At 44.7% G+C, this 20,425-nt stretch overlaps 1 protein-coding gene across 2 annotated transcripts in view; it reads right to left on the bottom strand.

Moving 5' to 3' along the window:
- LOC100880028 (protein pangolin, isoforms A/H/I/S) overlaps positions 1–20,425 on the bottom strand; it is a 260,554-nt gene that overhangs the window by 224,460 nt on the left and 15,669 nt on the right. For both annotated transcript variants that reach the window (XM_012279582.2, XM_076533598.1), the window contains exon 3: positions 1,498–1,601. In XM_012279582.2, the coding sequence (XP_012134972.1) occupies positions 1,498–1,601 (104 nt within the window). The remainder of the gene's footprint in view (positions 1–1,497; positions 1,602–20,425) is intronic.

Below are 20,425 nucleotides of genomic sequence, written 5' to 3'. Positions count from 1 at the left end.
ACCCTGATTGCAAATTTCTGGATTTTTAAATTTGTTGATTTAGAATTTAAGATATGAGTAAATCTTCTAAATGTACTAAGAGTGCTCTCAAATTTCCAACTTCTGAAGTTTCTAAGCATCTACCTTTTCAAATTTAATCTTTAAGACCTCAGGTAATTAAGTCTCCAGATTCCAGAATCACTGAATCCCTGTATCTCAAACTCTAAATCCCTGAATCTCCAAACCTTGCTATTTCCAAAGATGCAAATTCCCAAATCCCCAAATCTTCCAATTCCCAATGCTACAAATTCCAAAATCCTCAAATCTTATAATTACTATAGCTGCAGATCACTAAATCCTCAAATCTTGCAATTCCCAGCGCTACAAATCACCAAATCCACAAATCTTGCAATTCCCAAAGCTAAAAATCCCCAAATCCACAAATCTTGTAATTTCCAGCGCTAAAAATCACCAAATCACCAAATCTTGTAATTCCCAACGCTACAAATCCCGAAATCCCCAAATCTTGCGATTCCCGGTGCTAAAAATCCCCAAATCCCCAAATCTTGCAGCTCCCAGCACTAAAAATCCCCAAATCCCCAAATCTTGCAATCCCCAAAGCTAAAAATCTCCAAATACCCAAATTTTGTAATTTCCAGCGCTAAAAATCACCAAATCCCCAAATCTTGTAATTCCCAACGCTACAAATCACCAAATCCCCAAATCTTGCAATTCCCAGAGCTAAAAATCCCCAAATCTTGCAATCGCTAAAGCTAAGAATCCCCAAATCTTGCAATTCCCAGCGCTACAAATTTCCAAATCCCCAAATCTTGCAATTCCCAGCGCTAAAAATCCCCAAATTCCCAAATCTTGCTATCCCCAAATCCCCAAATCTTGCAATTCCCAGCGCTAAAAATCCCCAAATCCCCAAATCCCCAAATCTTGCAATCCCCAAAGCTAAAAATCCCCAAATCCCCAAATCCCCAAATCTTGCAATCCCCAAAGCTAAAAATCCCCAAATCCTCAAATCTTGCAATCCCCGAATCCCCAAATCTTGCAATTCTCAGCGCTAAAAATCCCTAAATCCCCAAATCCCCAAATCTTGCAATTCCCAGCTTTACAAATCTCCAAATCCCCAAATCTTGCAATTCCCCGCGCTACAAATCCCCAAACCCCTAAATCTTACAATTCCCAAACCCACAAATCCCCAAATCCCACTTCTCAACCCCAAAACTATAGCAAACTCTCTACCCAAAAGTGAACTCTACCCAAAATAACAAAATCCCTATTTTCTACGTCACCATTTTCCCTACATAAAAGTGCCCTATTCTCAAGTTCCACTCTAACAGTGATTCTAAATATTGAATAAAAGCAAGTTTGTCAACCGAAAGTTTTGGTAAAAGGATTTACTGCGGAGGGTACAGCGTTGGAACCGTCGGACATGTTGGTCGTTGTCCTTGAGCTCTTTTCTCGAACAGGTAAAACGATACGGGAAACAATAAAATGACAAACACTCACCATAGACACAGGAATGGGTCCTCCGGCGCCATTGGGGTAGGGATACGGCGAAACGAGGTAGCCCATGTTGAACGACGAGGTATGCGGCGTCGGGTCCACCTTACCTGTTCGACAAACAAAAAAGAAACAGGTGAATACATCTGAATCGTCAACTACAATTACGCTTCAGGTTTTGTCACCGAATCGACTTTCTCGCACTTAATCGATATAAGACGGAAGGGACGAATTATAGAGGCATGCAATTAATGGCTGCCTCTTAAGTAATACTTGTGACGAAGTTGAAGCATGAAATTCTTGCATAACTCACTCCGTTACATACTTCAACGGCATAACATAAATATCTCTCGAATTAAAAAATAAAATAGAGCTTGTGAATGAAATTTTAAACCGGAAATACAAATGGAATTACTGCAATGTGAAAAAGTTGAAAAATTCGCAAAATGCGGATTCAGGTGTTCAGTATTAAAATATACAGAACTCGTAAAAAAATATTTCACGCAACACACTTGTTTACGAGCAACCAGGCAATAATTCTCAAGATCGAACGACGAAGAAGAAATAAAGCTTCCATTGACCCAAGCTTCCATTGACATTGAAAAGAACTCGAATCGAGTCTGGTTGCCAACCGCGAAATCCAACGATCCTCCTCTCTCCTTATCGCTTCTCCTATCGATATTTATTCTCGCGCGCTTATTCGCCAGGCTCGCGTTTAAATACTCCTCGAATAATCCTGCGTAAACGAGCTCCCCCTCGTAATTAGACGCAGCTGTTCGCACGTTTCTTCCCAATCGGCAGAAGCGTTCGTGTCCTCTGAACCATTTCGCGTCTACGTTAAACCAGTTTCGCTTAATGGTTTTAATTCGCGAGCACCTACTCGCGGCAAAACTTTTCCTGGCAAACTAGCTCGTACGATGTCATCGCTCGTCCCCGTTCCTCTTATCCATCCATCTTTTAATGTTTCAACACGTACGGGTGTGATAGGCAACCGTGGAGACAGACGTCAACTTTTATATTCGATAGAATTAATAATTCAAGCTCACATAATGCCGTGTTTATAAATTTCTGTATTTTTCAAATTGCTGTACTGGTCAGATACTAGGTTCTTCAAAAGCTAATTGGTTCAAATTTCAGAAGGTTTCAAATATTTAATCATCAGTCCCCAACTTAAAACTTGTAGATTTCCAAGTCTTCAAACTTGGAGATTATTGTATCTTCAAATGATCATCAAGCCCCCAAACCCTCAAACTCTCAAATTCTTGAATCTTCAAATGTTCAATCCTCCAAGTCCACAAATCCTCAAATGATTAAATATCCAAATATTTAATGATCCAAGTCCCTATATCCTCAAACTTCCAAATTTCCAAGTGTTCAAACCTCCAAGTGTCCAAATCCTCAAAGTCCCAAATCTCCAAGTGTCCAAACCTCCAAGTTCCCAATTCTCCAAGTGTTCAAACCTCCAAGTGTCCAAATCCTCAAAGTCCTAAATCTCCAAGTGTTCAAACCTCCAAGTGTCCAAATCCTCAAAGTTCCAAATCTCGAAGTGTCCAAATCCTCAAACTTCCAAATCTCCAAGAATTCAAACCTCCAAGTGTCCAAATCCTCAAAGTTCCAAACCTCCAAGTCCCCAAATCTCCAAGTGTTCAAACCTCTAAGTGTCCAAATCCACAAAATCCCAAAACTTCAAATGTTCAATCCTCCAAGTCCCCAAACCCTCAAAGCCCCAAATCTCCAAATATCCAAACCTCCAAGTCCCCAAACCCTTAATTTCCAAATCTCCAAATGCTGAAACCTCCAAGCCCTCAAATCCTCACACTGCCAAATCTCCAAACCCTCAAATCTCCAAGCCCTCAAATCCTCACACTTCCAAATCTCCAAACCCTCAAATCTCCAAGTCCTCAAACCCTCAAACCTCCAAATCCCCATATGTCCACCTAAGTTCCCGAAATTCCTAAACCTCCAAAATCCCAAATCCTCCCAAAATTTGCAAAGATCCCCACAAACATTCGCCACCTAATCGCAGTCCGCGTGGTACACGTCGGCGCGAGTCTGTCGGCCAGCGGATTTGTCCATCGCTGATATTACCGATGCCGCAGAAACCTTTCGAGTTTATCCGTTCCGCGAAACTGGATCGCGGCGAGCAACAAGAATCCTCACGAAGGACTCGAAGAAGCGATACCGATCATCTCTCTCCTGTTCCGAGCTGCCGGCAGGGTCGATCTGGCTGTCCCGATGTCGAAGGCGGATCCCGTCCGCTGGAGAACCGCACGAGTTGGTCCGTTCCGCGAAACTCGATCGTTTCAAGAGGCAGAAACCTGCTTTCAGGATTCGAACTGATAACAATCGGCTCTCGATCTCGACCGAGACTCCGGAGTTAGCATCGTCGAACCTCTTTTCCCTCTAACCCTACCGGCTAGATCTTATCATTCTCGCCAACGAGGATCTTTAGGTGATCGCCAACGCCATTATTTTATAGGGGAAAGTATCACTGGAGGTAGCATCGCGGTAGCAATTTTTCGCGTTCATCTAAATAGGACTTTAGAATAGTCGGTGGACCACCCAATGAATAAATTCTGATTTGAATAATTGCAGTACAGAATGTGAACTAGAATGTGGATGATATATGAAGCTAGATGTAGCTAGTGTAGACGTGGATCTGCTAGGTTATATATCCAGTAATAACAATCCTGTACTCCGATATACAAGTGATCAGCAGTATACTCGAAGCTAATCTATCCATAAAGCTCTGCAAAACACCGCGCAGTGATAAGGGTTACATCGAGGCTGCTAATCGCGCCACACTCGAAGACCCTGCAGTATCCGCAGGGAAATAAAACTACAGGGAATCGATGTCGGGCCATTTTAGCGAAGCCTGTCCGCTATCGACGCGCGCGGGAAAATGGCTCGTAAAGCATCGGCGCGACGACGCGCAACGAAAGCAACGCGAGCGTACGCGCGCTGGCGGTAAACGGTGATAAATCAGTCGTTCCGCGCGGCGTATAGCCGGTCGTTTAATTAATACTTCGGCAGCGTGGTTGCACTTGGTCTCAGTCGCGTTAAAACGCACGCTCGCATCGTCGGCCATGAAAGAGTTAATTCTTCGTTGGTTCGAGGGCCGTCCGTCCGCGATCTCGATCGTCCCCCGACGCAAGACCGTTGACCTTTTCCACGGACCGCGAGACACAGCGAGGCGAGGCGGCATCTCGCGTTCTGCTCGAACTTATTAAGACGCGAACGCGCGACTCCCGACCGTACGCATCGGCGCAATTCACACGACTGCGGACGATTAAATTGTCAGCTACGCGACTCTATAAATAACGCGACAAGCACGCGCGCTTGTACGCGCCGAGAGGAGTTTCGTCGGAATCGTGCCGATTCTCGTTTTATCACGGCCGCGCGGAGGCTCGATGAAAAGCGGCTCGCGCCGAGAGCTGATCGCCAGAGCAAATAGGCTTCGCTTTTAATGAAAGTTTTATCCGTTTACGAGCACCGGCCGAGCCGCGATAAAGTGTCGCTAAATCTTTCGCGAATTTGTCCGGGATTACTCCGCGCCCCGTACCGCCGTAAAGTCTCCATTTTATTCCAACCGATGATCGCGACCTACAGAGTGCAAGGTCTTCGGAACTGTCCACGATGAGACTGCACAGCTGACGACAGCTAACAAACTAGATGGTTCTTTTTTTCACACATTCTTTGCTACCCAGTATCTTGACATTGTATCTTCATTTATCAAGCATGAGGATCTCCTTACCACCTAGTAACACCTTACTTCGCATTAGCACTTTTGCTACATTGCAAGCTCCAAACGTACACTACGAGCAAACCAATCATTTTATGATACTTCTATCCGCTATTTATTTCGAATGTCCCTATTTGCATTGAAGACTTGAAACCAGGTTTGAGATATCTCATAGATCGACTCTTATGAAATATCTCAAAATCCGCCTCTATACCCTAGACAGTTTTCATACGAAACTTCTGAGACCCAAACCAAAGTCTAATCGTAAATGTAAATAAAATAGAAGATTGTGATCACGTCCAAATACGGATAACACGAGGCGTTAAGTAGAATCTCAATGGCAAAAATGGTCTCCGTTCGGCGAACGTGTGACGAGGTCTTGGTGCATTGTGTGCCTGGGGGTATCTATAATTACCATCCCGAAGTATTATTCCAACAAGACTGCGAGGTAAACAAACCCGTGCAGCGGAGTGAACGAAGAGAAGAGGCGAGAGCGAGAGAACACGGCCACGAACTTGGAGTTGTCTGTCGGTATAGCTCCGCGTGGAAGGCCGATGGAACGCAGCAGGACGAGCGGAGGAGGAGGCACGCTGATCGTGATGGAAAGGATGCGGTTGGAACCCATCCGGGGATCGTGGGGCAAGGGAGTGGACCGAGCTGGCAATAAACTTTAGCGCGAGGAGTGTGGCGCACATGTGCACCGCTCAGGATATGCATTCGAAAAGAGAGAACCGTACTTTGCCCGCGAGACAACGCACACTTTTTCATGCTACACCGAATTTCGGAGAGCATTGTTCGTCTCCGCCAATTTCATTCTCATTGACGATATTCAATTTTTAACTTCGATGTTAGTTGCTAATATGGAACGTGTTAGATGTGTGAAATTTATAAGTTCTCACTATCTGATGATTGTGCACTGAGGAGCACTACATGTAAAATTTTGAAGGATTTCGTTGCAACTAGGTTCCAAATTCTATGGGTTATGAACTCCATGAGTTGCAAAGTTATAAAATTCCAACCATAGCCGAAATAGTCAACTTTCAAAAATTCCAAAGTACCATAGTCCCAACTGAGGTAATACCTACCTTGTCAAATTCCATTCTCTAACAAATGTCAAAAGAAATTCTGCAAATCACGTTCCCTTTGAGGCTCATTATAAAACAAGGTTGAACCGCGGAATGATAAACAACGAAACGAGGAGAACACGAGAGAGGACGCAATATTAGAGTCCATTGCGTATCTCGACAGGTAGCAGAGTAAATCGCGGCGAGCGGGCTGCGGGATATGCACGGGTTCTTAAACAATATCCAACGCGGGTTCCGAGTAGTAACCCGCGGTTCTGCATCGACGATTCCTGGAAAGGCACCATTAGAACAGAAGAGGCAAAGAGCGGAAGCCGCGAAGAGATTATTATGGATTTGCATGTGATGAGTGCCCTCGATTTCGAGCCGAGTGCTCGCGAGAGCATTGTCTGCACCCGCGGATGATTTTTCGTTTGACGGGAAAAGGAAAAAGTCGAGTCTCTGTTACAAACGATAAATCTATCCTGTCTCCCTCGTATTTTTTTCCCGTCCTTTTTCCACCTCTTTCTCCGCGGCAGGAGAGGCGACAATGATCATCGTGATGTTCGGTAACGAGGCAGACTTCGTTTGTGATCGCGATATAACTCGGGACGAGCAAAAAGGAACCTCGAGAATATTCCACGTGTCCCGACGCACGACTAAACACGACGCCGAGACGTGACACCTTCGTGAACCTTGGGATCGTGAAAAAAAAGAAGTCGCCCGGCCGATTTTGGGCCTCTGGATTCCAGCTAAAAAGGACACGGGAGCGAAAGAGCGTGCCGTTAATGCCATTACGGGGCAAGCTTGTGTGTACAGCTTGTTGTCGGCTGGTAAATTACTATAATTGTGAAGTTCCGGCGATTTTTAGATTAGCTCTGGTCCATCAACGCTATATGCCTACCCACCGACCTGCCGACACTGCACCGCAACCCGGTGGTTCTCAAATTCGTATAACCGACAACAGGCCTTTGTAATTTTCTCTTTCATACCAGTGGTTTCTTAACTTTTACGAGCCAGACCTACCATCGTATATGCTAATTTCTCGCTACCCACACGCAATATTTTCCTTCGCTTCGAAAAATCCCCAAAATCCTAATATTCACCCGAAGCAAAGAAAGTTTGAGGCGTGACGCGAACAATACCAAAGACTTAGTCGATAATTTCCATTCTCCATTTAGCTCGAAGAAAGGCAAGAAGAATTAATTCCACGACTCGATGCGTGCCAAGAATACGATTTCCGGGAGACTGGAATCCTCGCAGATTTATCAGACTCCGTCTCCCACGGGGAAACCGGAGGCATCGATGGACGAAAGAAAAAAAGGCGAAGGATTACGGCACCCCCTCTTCCGTAGACGTCCAGAAAGGATCGTACAGATTCCTGCGGAGTCCAGAGGCCAGGCCCTATTGGCCTGTGTCAATAGAAATCCGTACTAGTGCCTCTCGTCCACGGACGTTTCGTGACCCCTCGACACAGGGGGCCTGCCAGCGCTGTTCGTCGACCGAGGGAAATCGAAAGGGAGAGACGCCAAGAATTTTCGACCCCCGATACCCTTTGTGCAACAAGTGCCTCGTCTTGGCCGCAGATGCCCGCTTGTTTGCACCGAACAATTTTCTCCGAGGATTGTCCGGTGAAAACCTATGACATCGCTCTTAGTCACGGTCCTTGGAAAGGAAGAGTGACTGCAAGGATGCTGAATACTGCTAGGCTTCATGGATCTTGCGAAACATCGGATATTTGACTTTTTTTTCTATAGGGTGATTTTTAAGCCTTACAGTTTCTTCGAATTTTGAAAAGCACTGACTTCCAGAAGAGGTAAAGCTACCAGGATTTTACGTCGTTTACGAGACAGCAGTTGGCGGCAAGTAGGTATCTTTTTACCGGAATATCTGGCAGATCAAATGAGGGTGTAGGAAGGAGGCGAATGGCTCCGAGAAATCCAGGAGTCGGGTTTCTAACGCAGAAGACCGTTTCGGTAAAACGCCGAAATGGGAATGCGCGGCAACGTGTAACCTGGTGACCCTCGACGCGGGAGGTCCGCGCAGAAGGAACCAAAAGGACGCCGAGAAATTTCGTCTCCGAACACGCTTTGTGCAACAAGTGCCATGTTGTCATGGTCACCGGGTGATGCTTGACTAACCGATAAATACCCGATAGTTTCGAGAAAAGTGTTTTTCCGAGGACGGCGGAAGCTGCTCGAGAAGTGGAATCGTTCGAGAGAGCGGCGAGGACGCGATTTTCACCGGGATGACGGTGTTTTTCATTAGAAAGCTAGACCGACGATTATTTATTGGCCAGGCGAGGACGGAATCTCATTATCGTCGCTGGCGAATTTGCATAATATAAAGGCGGACGAGCGAAACTAGTTCCCGCGCGATAGCGAGAAGGGCTCGGAAAAGCGCACGTGCGACGACCCGAGACAACGGAACGGGTTTTCGTCGTATAAAAGATCACCAAGTAGGCGCACCCTCGTAATGGGTCCCGGAGATTCCTGACAGGCCTCGAGGCCGGATCCACTGTCACGTACTCGCTGGCGACGTGCTAGCTGGTTAGAATCCCGGAGAACTCGAGGCAACGATCGAAGCAATCAAAAAGCTGGCGTCGCTGAACACGTCGATGCGGTCTGGATTCCAAACGCGATGAGATATGGGAGCAACGCTCGCTGGCCCGCGGTTTCCGATCCGGAGACGCGTTCCAAAACGAGCTAGCTCGCAGAAATTTCGAAACGTACGGTTGAGAAACGCGACTCCTCGAACGCTAGAAATTACAAAACGAGTCGATTTCCATAATTCAACGGAGGGAGATCCTTGAAACGGAGCCTCGAGTAACCCGGCCTCTCGGCGGACATAAATTTCCTGGGGCCCATGAAAATCGAAACCTCTCGAGAAATTTTCGAGTTCTGTCGTCGCGTCGGTTCCGGCGAGGCAGCCTCACGAAAACTCGGCCTGGCCGGAGATCTCGACTCGGACCCAGGCAAAAGGAGCCTCTCTCGTTGCGATCTACACGAGGCGACGAAGAACGGAACGAGCGAGAAAGAGGAAAGAGACGGCAGATCGTGGTGGAAGCGAAAGAGGAAGAGAGGCCATGGGCCTCGAGGCAACAGACCTACTGCCGGGGGCCCTTGCCAGGCACACATAGGTGGTTTTGACTCGGCACGGTCCCCGGCATGGCAAGAGCCGCGCGAAGGAAAGCAACAAAAGAAAGAGAAGACGAAGAGGACGCACCGGAGGGAAGCTGAAGAAGGAAAAGAACGGAGGAGGAAAGGAGCCTGGGTCTGCCTGTTTGACCGCCGCCTGGTTGCCTCACTCTGGGGCTCTCCTCTGCGCCTTTCCTCTCTTCCTCGCTCTCGAGATTCGTCTCCTTCGCACTCGACCGATCCTCCTCGTCCCTCTGACCGGCTCGTCTCGTCTCGTAACAAGAGACGGCGCGGACAATGGGTGCCGTGCCAGCGCCTGGCTGCCTTCGACCAAGGCTGCTACGGCCAGTCCTCGTTGCTTCGAAACACCATTTACGATTGCCAGAATCCCCGAATTCTCGCGTGCATAACTAAATGTCCCAGTACATTGTCGTAATCGTAATCGCTACCCGACCAATTACCGCCTTGTATCGCCACCAGAAATTACAGTCTGCTGTCGACTAACTACTAGGTCCACACCTTACACGTGACGAGTATTCGCCGAGTACTCATTTGGTCACGAGTTAACTTCCCGATATGGAAATTTGAATATTTCAAATTTACACGCAAATTTCGAGAGGGCATAATCAGGGGAATGAGATACAGGATGAGTACATCTTGTGTACAATCGAATATATCTCGAATGTTGGCGCCGCGGGTTCGTGGTTCTCGTTTCTAGAATTTTACGAGGTTCGCGCGCCGCGTATTCCGCCGAAGAGATCAAGATAGGAGAGAACGAGAGGAACGCGGTAATAACGCGAGAAAGCGGAGCACGGGCGCTCCCTGTGCTTTCATGACCGAGGGTTTAAGATTGTAATGGGACGAGATAAAGCCGAGATAACCGGAAAAAACCTTGAGAAGAAAGCGAGATCATAATTCACAGTCTGCGATCGAAGAGGACGAGTTCTTAATTCGAAGACCTTGTTGATCCAATAGGAATGCGTAAAATCGGACCTGTAATACGATCTTCGGAATTAGACCTTTACTTCGACAATTTCTTCGTTGACGAAAACGGGGTCAAACAAAATAGAAAAGGTTCGATACGGCGATTAAGTGGCGCTCAAGGCCCGGTCGAGATTCATCGACCATTCAGATGCTCTAAAGCTGACCTGACAAGCTTTAGCGTATCGACTGAACAGTTTGGAAATCTGGAACTTTAACCATATGAGGATTTGGAAACATTGCTATAAAGATGTACGCTTTTATTTTAACTAACAACCCTTCTAGTGATACGAGTATCCTAGAGTTCTTGTTGTGTCGCGAATAGTAGATCGGTAATGTTTCGATGCAAATAGTCTGACGTTTAGACAGAGCAGTGGAACCTGATTGTCAAAGTGAATCGAGCAAAGGTACCCGTAGGCGTGCCGTAGGAACGAAAAGAGGCAAAGAAATATAGAAGGGTGGCGAAACGGTATACCTCCTGTGTGTTTAGTCGAACGTCGACGCAGAAACGCGTGATTTCCAGAAAGAAATAAACTAGCCGAGGAATTCTTCGGGGCGTGCACGCGCGATATTTTCGGTCCGACGACCTTCCGTCCGGAAAGGAGGCCCTGACCAACACGTCCGTTCTTACGGAATCGAATTCTCGGGCACGCGGGGTGTCGCGTCGTGCAGGACGCGTTCGACACACGAATTTACGAGTCGGTCCGTTCGCTCGCGAAGCGAGAAATTCAAATAAGAGACTGGCGTGGTCACGCTCCGGGCGAATTATACTGGTTTCCAAAGAACGATCGCCGGTTTTTCTCTCTCTAAATTGCATCGTTTAACGCGCGACGTCGTCGTCGGTCTGCCAGGGAGCTATAGAGGGATCTCGGGAACGAACTCGTTTGACGCGTCAGGCCCTTGACGCGTACGCTCGGGAACGAGAGGTGAATTCGACGGAAACACGGGTGGTCGAGAATCTAAGGTGGCAATCTCCATTACGAGTTAACGAGCACACAAATACACCTGCTGGATGCGAGCAGCTGTGTGTGCCACCGGATCTCGTGACACGATCCGTCCTCCATAAATTTCGCGACGCTGCACTCTCGACCACGCGTCCTCGTCCGCGAGGAAACTGGTTGAATCCGAGCAAGAAAAGTCACTAGAAGAACACGCGCGAGCCTGCGTTTCAACTAGGCGAGCATTCGTTCGTGCTCGGACTTCATTTGCCTATAAGAACGCTTGCCCATCCTTATCATGGACTTGGAAAATAGCCTTCTACCACATCTTGATCCTAGGTATGAATGTCAAAGTCGGAACATTTGATGACTTTAAACCAAGTCAAACTGAATATTGAACAATCTGTTAGGTCATCAATTAGTTAATCCGAACGAATGTTTGAGTAAACCACACGAAAATCATTTCGAGTGTCCATCTCAAATTTTATTTATCTCTTACAAATTAATAGATTGTAATTTTTGTGAAACGGCGGCGATAATCGTCCAAAGCGAAGAAACGTAAATTCGACTTTATATCGAATGAATTCTCCCGCGCTCGAAAGGGTCGTGCGCGCGCGAGCACGGCCGCACGGTTGTGTATATACATGACGCGTCGAAATGGCTCGTACGGGCGAGCAGTGGTAATTTATGCGAAAGCGGGGTCCTTCTCGTCGAAACGAGAGTGCGAGAGCAAGTGATCGAAAGAGGACTCGGCAACGCCGCAAAAGGTACGCGAGTAGCCGACGGTACCGAGGCTGGGGCCTACGGCCCTGCGCGTTCTTGGCCTCGGGCTGCCTAAGGAAGGGGAGGAAGGGGTCGCACTGGGCCCGATGTCCACGTAGTGGGGGCAAGGAGACACACGGGCACCCACTCCTACCACCTTTCTCGTTCCTTCTTTTCAAGCTCTCTCTGTTCTCCCGTGTCCTCTTCCTTCTAGGTTTCTCCTTTTTTCCTCTCATTGTTGCCGTCTCTCTTTCTCTCGCGGTACGCGCCATATCGGTGCATTCTCGGTCCAAAGCGAGCCTCTGTGACCATCGACGAAAAGGTGGCAAGCACAGTGACACCGAGTGCTCGGTCGTCAGCGTCGTAAGGTGCAAGGATAACAAGACGATAAAGTCCCAAATTAGGGACCCACTTGTCCCGGCGCCTTCGATCATCGCGCTCAGGAATCCACGTATTAGAATTAAACGAGAAGTAGTCCAACCCTTCGTTTTCTTCGTGTTCCGTTACGCTACTACTTTTCTTTCATTCACAAGTACGATTAGGATATGCCAGTCTTTATTTGTCCCGATATTTCGCAATCGCCGGTCAATCGACTATGAAAGAATAGCGACGGGGAAGCTAGACAAGAGGATGGTCACGCGTTGCGCGGGACACGTGACTTCCGGTAAGATCGTTTCGCGCCGCTCGACAAAGGATTTCCAATGAATATATTGAACAATTGCGAAACTCATTGTTCACGATCGTCCTCGAGACGTATAAAGAAAGGAGGACAGTCTGTTAAAGAGCAAACTCGTAACTTTATCGTGGACAGCCACGGTATCTCGTTCGTTTTGATAAGATTAGCGAATCCATAAGCGTGAACTCGGCAATGAGCTTTGTGGTGTTAAGCTGAAGAGTTGACTAATGATCTGATACTATAGATCTGTGTATTTAAAGAAATCTTCCCTATGTATAAAATATGGGGATTTAGAGAGATATATAGATGGTATTTGAAAGGACATATAGGATAAATAAAATTCCTCCAATAAAATTCCTTAGATATCCTAAATCTCTAAATTCTCTCAAGTTTGTGTATCTCGGAATGTCCACATCTTTATGTTGCCTAAGTTCTGTCTCTCCAAATCCCCATGTGGGATCCCTATCTCCAAACTGTCTATGTGCCTACATGGACGTCTGCATTGCTCTCTGGATAAAAGTCAACAGCAAGAAAGTGTTAATACTGCATCGAGAAAACGGAATGTGATCGATCATCGGGCACGAAACTGGGAGCGCAACGCCCAGTGGCGTCTGTCACGAAAGCTTGGAGTCGCAATAAAGCGATAAAATCTCGCGAATATAATTAGCCGGTCGGTCGATTATCGTCGGTTAATTTACATGGGCCAAGTGGAGTGTTTGATAGGAGGCTGAGCAAGTCGGCAGTAGGGGGAGGTCCACGGTGCCCCCTCGACTACTAACAGCTCGTGGCACGTGTGTACCTCGGTACTCACAGGTTATGTTCCGAAGGAAAGGAAAAAGAGGAGGAGGTGATGGAGGTGAAGGAGAGGAACAAGAGGGAGGAGAAGCGGTGTGGTGGTGGCCGACTATGCGCCGTCGTGTATCGAAGTAGCAAGTGTCGGCCCCGTCGGCTACGCCCATATAAATCCTCGGTTACCTAGTCGCTTTACGAGATACAATTATTTACCGGGACCGAGCGGCTACCTTATTTAGTCCTAGTTAACTCACCGCCGGATGGCAGAGGATCCGATTGATCAGCCCCACCTCACGGTCCTCGCCTTTGTCTCCGAGCCGTATCACCTTTTTCGCGCGATCATCCCCGCCCACAACCCCCTTCTCATTATGCGTTCCGCTACTTCCTGCCCTTCTACGAGCCGAACAGCTAGCCGCTCGCAATCGAAAAGATTGCCACAACGACGCCAGGACGATCACTCCCGATGGAAACTTGAAATTCATCGATTTTACATGGGCAATTTTTGCTCTGAACTTGGTCGCGATCGCGAAACTAGATTGCCTCAAAAGAGAAATCGAACGCTTTTTGTTTGTTCAACTTTTTCGATCGCAACACCTTCCTTTCGATTTCCAAATTTGGACGCTTTCTTTGGACCATTATATCGCTTCAGTCATTCCACTATATTCACTACTAATTACATCAGATTCTTTCTATTTCAAGTTCTTCACCTTGTGAAATATTGTATCTCTTGCAAATACAATATTTGAAATTTGTCAAAAAATATGAACTCGTAATTCATGGAATAAATTCGACGTTTTATATTTACCGATTTCCTCTCCGAATTGCTATTGCTTATCACAGACGCGTGCCGTTCTTATCAACGCAGCGGAGTGATTCATGCCAATCTACGAAAGTATGTTTACAGTCAGTTATATCGTAACAGCGAGATATCGGCAGTAATGGTACAATCATAGAAGAACAATTTTCGGAAACACTTAGGTTTCTTTGGACGAGTTAGCCTGTACAAATTGTGCTCACACAATGGTATACATGAAACCATAAATTTAGGTCAATTCACTTGGGAACAGGTGGCAGATTGTTAAATAATTATGACTTTATGATGTTTGGAGGTATTGAGGTCTTTGGTGGACACCGTATTATAGAAGAGCAAGTACAAAGTACAAGTACAAAGTACAAGTACAAGGTACAAGTACAAAGTACAAATGCAAAGTACAAATGCAAAGTACAAGTACAAAATACAAGTTCAAAGTACAAATAGAATGTACAAGTACAAAGTACAAGTACAAGGTACAAATGCAAAGTACAAGTACAAGATACAAGTACAAGGTACAAATGCAAAGTACAAGTACAAAGTTCAAGTACAAAGTACAAGTTCAAAGTACAAGTTCAAAGTACAAATCCAAAGTACAAATACACGGTACAAGTACAAAGCACAAGTACAAAGTACAAATTCAATTACAAGCACAAGTATGAACTACTGACACAGATGCTGTACTTGATCTAGCAACACAGTAGTAAATAATTGGATCTACCTAACGCAGTTACAAAAAAAGTCATAGATAGATTAATTTCAAGAGCTAAAACTTTATAATGAATAAATCGTAAAAAGCAGGAGTGTCGAATACAGCAGAAGTTGTGAAATTCTAGAAATTGTAATCGGAATTCCGAAATCGTAGAAGTAATTTGGCGAATGGAAGAATGTTTCGCAGAGAGACAGGTAGCGCATACGGAATCTCGGTGTATCGGCTCGTTGAAGGCATAAATTATTTTAACGCGTCGACAGTGTCACCGGCGAAAGAGCGGGAACGAGCGTACATACACGCGGCTCGTCTCGCGCGTTTAACCTATCGACGCGGCGTATCTAGCGGACGTTAATTGCGCTCGGGCAATAACGTTGTTGTAACGAGTATCGCGTCGCGGTCTCCGCTTCCGGCGCGTCCGAGAGAGCGAGCGAGCGAAGCTGCGTTGGCCGGGTTCGCTCCAACTCGCCGCTTGTAAATCATTCTCGCCGCTTAACCTGACATTAGCGTGACAGGGTGTTATCCGGGCTCAGTCATTTTAGCATATGGTTAGCAGATGCCACTGGACCCGCCGCCACCACCGCTTTCTTTCCCTCCTTTTTAAATGGTCAACCGGAGTCCTCCCGATAATTTTCGCGCGTGTAAACGTGCGTCTCTCCTCGCCGATCGATACCTGGAATTCACACTTGATCGCGAGGACCAGCTTGCGAGTTTCAACATTGATTATAGTGGTTGTATAACGGAGCTGTTTCAAAATTGGGACGTAAATGCGACAAATAAGACAATCCTGAGATGAGAGGGTCTTTCAATACGACTTTCACAAAATATGGACACCTTTCTCTTCACACACCCTATTTTAACTATTCTACTTACGTATTTTACATAAATAGTACTCAGAGCAATTATATTTAATTTATAACATGAACTACAATAACATTGAACACTAGGGTTTAGGTTTAATTTCTCATCCCCCTTGCCTTCAATAATGTGACCATTAGTAACGCACTCTATGTCCTAAACTGAATGTGATAAACTAGCCTTATATTTTCACTGCTAATTTTAGGATCAACCCTACAGTCTATGTAATCAAGCATCGCTATAACATTTTAACTTCCTTCAGTTGTCCTCAGATTATAAAAATAGTTAGCTAAGTCCTCTTGACACAAGTGTCCAGAAAATTGTACATAGAAAATTTTTACACACAGAATCTCCCTTAGCCTCTAAATTAGACATCAATTTTTCTTTAATCTCATTAAGATCAGAATACACTTCGGCACGAGAGAATAGCCCAAAACGGTTTAAGGCTAACGGCAGTGTTTCGAAAGCCGTAGACTAGCTGCTCTAAACAAAGAGCTTTACAGCCATATTTATAGTTGTCGTAAAACGCTACGCAGATTGCTAACCTTCGTTTCTACGGACACGCTCCTTGGTGTGCCTCTCTTCGTTATTCCTTTCTCGTTACTCTCAGCCTGCTACGATTACATCTCGCTTTCTCCTTCGACCGTCGTGCTTTCTTCTTCCATTCTACGCTTTATAGCCTCTTTGGTTCCTCTTTCAATTTTGTCACCATTTTCCAATTAGTTTGCAATATTAAAATTTAGTAATCGTTTAGGGTAGAGACTTTGAAAGTGTGGATCCATTAGTAGATCATAAGTGGACTCAGAGGTGGCTCAGTTAGAATGAAGCTTTATAATTGTAGAACTTAGGAGGTTGTGGATTTTGTGGACATTGTTTGCTAGGTTTTGGACTTTGCTACTTTTGCATTTCAGAACTTAGGACTTGCATTTATGATTTTGAAACTCTGAGTCTTTGAAATGTAGAAACTTTAGAAGCATGAGAACAGCAGAATCATAAGTAGTATTTTAGAACATGAACATTTAGAAATTTCAGAACAATGGTACTTGAGGTCCTACACTAAAATTCTGAAATCCTGTAACTTAAGCTTGTAAGTATGCAAGCCTTAAAAATTGCTGCCCAAAAATTTAGGAACTCTCAAATATCTCCTCCAAAGATACTCCAACCGAATAAGCTCTCGTCCAGTTCCATAAATATGTAAAAAAGTCGAGACCGCGCAAAAACCTTAGGAAAATGGCGTAATCGACGGTGAAGATTCGCGCAGGCGTATCTTGAGGTCCTTTTTTCTGGTCCGTATCCTCGGAAATTCTTTGGAAACATCGGGTCTCGACAACAGGTCGACGACGGTCTTCTGGCGTTAATTGACTGGAGGAGCCATACAGTCGAACGACTTTGTTTGACGAAAATCGTTTCGACAGAGTCTCGGAAACAGGCGGGACAAACCTGAATCGTAACCACGGGCTCCAAGAGGGAAACCGGTATTTTTGGTGGGCATGCCTTATTATCATACGCGCCTTTTGCTCTTTCATTCTTTCGCGGTGGCACGACTCGTTCTTCTTTGCTCCTCTTCTTCTCGGCTCGGATAAAAACGTAGGCGAACGAGCGAGCGAGCGAACGCGTTAACGTTAATACGTTTATTGGGGTGCTCTGTAGCCAGCAATTAGACGGTCGTCGATATTATAAACGCGTAAAAGAGGGTGATTGCTCGCTTTGCCGAGGAAATTTTACGACCAGCCACCTTCGTAATTGAGAATACGATCTTTCTGCCGTTGACGACTTAAATGGATCGTAATTAAAGAACGAACCGACGGTACTTCCAGTCTTATGTCATTTTATTGCGTGGCGTGAAAAGCATTTTGTTAATTGATTCGAAAAAAGGATCCATAATGAACACCGAAAATACGAAGACGGAGACGAAGACACCTTATCGACTTTCGATGGCGGCTTAACGAGTATCTTTTCGGCGGAATTTTGATTCGAGTTATTACCAACGATTTAACACCGCTATCTCCGTACAGATCTAAACTTACGTTGCAAGTACGATACACTTAAATTTTACGTTTATTTCTTACGCGAATATAACGGAAAGTACGCCCCGAAATTTCTCATCGAGACATTATCCGTGCAAAATTCTGGGTGTCAACGAAAATATTTTTTTAAGAAAGAAATCTTAGAGCCATTTTCCGATATTGCGGGTAAACGCGTCGAAAAATGTATCCTATTGATATGAATTCTTGAATGCAAGAGGTTAATACACATCGACACGAAATATCGGAACGGTTCAAGAACATTCGACCGACGAAAACATGAGTCTTATCGCCGGTAATCGCGGCGACACTGCGGGAATGTGAGCTCTACTGAATACAGCACATGTGACTCGTAAACAAATGGATATCACGTGTAGCTCTAAGCAATGTTCTTTTTGGTGCAAATAACGGTACAAATAATACAGTACAGAATTGAACTATTTAGTGTAGGTACAATTTGGTGGCTGACTAAGTAATCACAAAAATGAAGTTTCTAAGAGTTGATGATCGTCGCAATGCAAAACTGGAATTTAACCTTAAGCTACAATTTGGTGGTTCACTAAGTAATCACAAGAATGAAGTTTATAAGAGTTGATGATCATTGCAATACAAAAATGGAATTTAACCTTGAGCTACAATTTGGTGGTTGACTAAGTAATCACAAAAATGAAGTTTCTAAGAGTTGATGATCATCACAATGCAAAAATGGAATTTAACCTTGAGCTACAATTTGGTGGTTGACTAAGTAATCACAGAAATGAAGTTCCTAAAAGTTGATGATCATTGCAATACAAAAATGGAATTTAACCTTGAGCTACAATTTGGTGGTTGACTAAGTAATCGCAAAAATGAAGTTTCTAAGAGTTGATGATCATCACAATACAAAAATGGAATTTAACCTTAAGCAACAATTTTCAAGTCAGGTTCATCATGCTCAAATAATTTCTAAATCTGAAGATGAATAAAGACAGTTAGAAAGTTAGGCAGGTTTTGTATTCAACCTCGTCAGCGAAAACAATTACTGAACCCAAAATTAAAGAACCATATATGAGTTTTTTTAATCAAGTGCACTGTGAGTCATGATACCACAGTAGTTCAGAGTCGACTTCAAGTTTAAAATTCTCCTACAAACCCAAGACAGAAATAATTAAAGAACAATTTGTTTCAGTTTACGTCCAGGGTAATCCTCCACGTTTGAACGAGGTCGAACCAAGAAGCAATGAATGAATCTCGTCCTTTAAATAGCGCCAACTAATCTGCGTGATGCAACTAGTCCGTAAATAAGTTATTCAATTCCTGTTATTAATCTCGTGAAAGAAGCGGCGTTCCCATGTAAACATCGCGCGTGCCGTGCGTCGCGATAACGCGTGATCAACGCTTACGCGACGCCGTTAAACGGCCATCTAGCAAACTTTAGAGACGGTTTCGCGCACGCGACGATTTCGTACGCTCGCGAGAACGATATGATCGGAAGAACACGCGCTGAGATTCGCGATCCTCTGACCGAAGGGAACCGAGGGATCGAAATCACGGTCGTACGTGACCCCACGAACTGAGATACGATCCCTCCGCGCCAGATTGACCGGCGATACCGAGGTGTACGACTCCGGCGAACCTAGCCGGGCTTATCTTGTTATCGGCGTTGATTGGATCACGCGATTACAGGGCCAGCGTCTACGCGGGGATTAGCGTTATTGCTAGATCGATGTCTTCTTTCGATCCTGCTTGCACTAGTTTCCTCAAAAAACAGTCACGGACAGATCACAGTCATATAACGAATATATGGATATACAGATTATAGTCATATAAAGGATATGTGGATATGCAGATTATAGTCATATAAAGGATATGTGGATATACAGATTATAGTCATATAACGAATATATGCATATTCAGATCACAGTCATATAACGAATATATGGATATACAGATTATAGTCATATAACGAATATATGGATATACAGATTGTAGTCATATAACGAATATATGGATATGCAGATTATAGTCATATAACGAATATATGCATATACAGATTATAGTCATATAACGAATATATGCATATACAGATCACAGTCATATAACGAATATATGGATATACAGATTATAGTCATATAACGAATATATGCATATACAGATTATAGTCATATAACGAATATATGCATATACAGATTATAGTCATATAACGAATATATGGATATACAGATTATAGTCTTATAGCAGATATACAGTATAGAAGTCTCATAAAAAAATTCAGTGAATTTGTGCATCTACCATGATGTCCATCCTCCACATGTAATAACTCTTCTTCACATATTAATTTCAGTAGAAATGATTCTCCTCATTGTTTAACTGTTGTATGTAGAGTAAGTAGCTCTAGAGTAGGACTCAATTAGAAAATTGTACCTACATGATATTCCATTGTATTCATCGATTACATACATTG

The sequence above is a fragment of the Megachile rotundata genome, chromosome 7 (assembly GCF_050947335.1).
Source record: "Megachile rotundata isolate GNS110a chromosome 7, iyMegRotu1, whole genome shotgun sequence".
NCBI classification, from domain to species: Eukaryota; Metazoa; Arthropoda; class Insecta; order Hymenoptera; family Megachilidae; genus Megachile; species Megachile rotundata.
The sequence above is the reverse complement of the archived record's forward strand: the minus strand, read 5'-3'. Positions and strand labels throughout refer to the sequence as shown.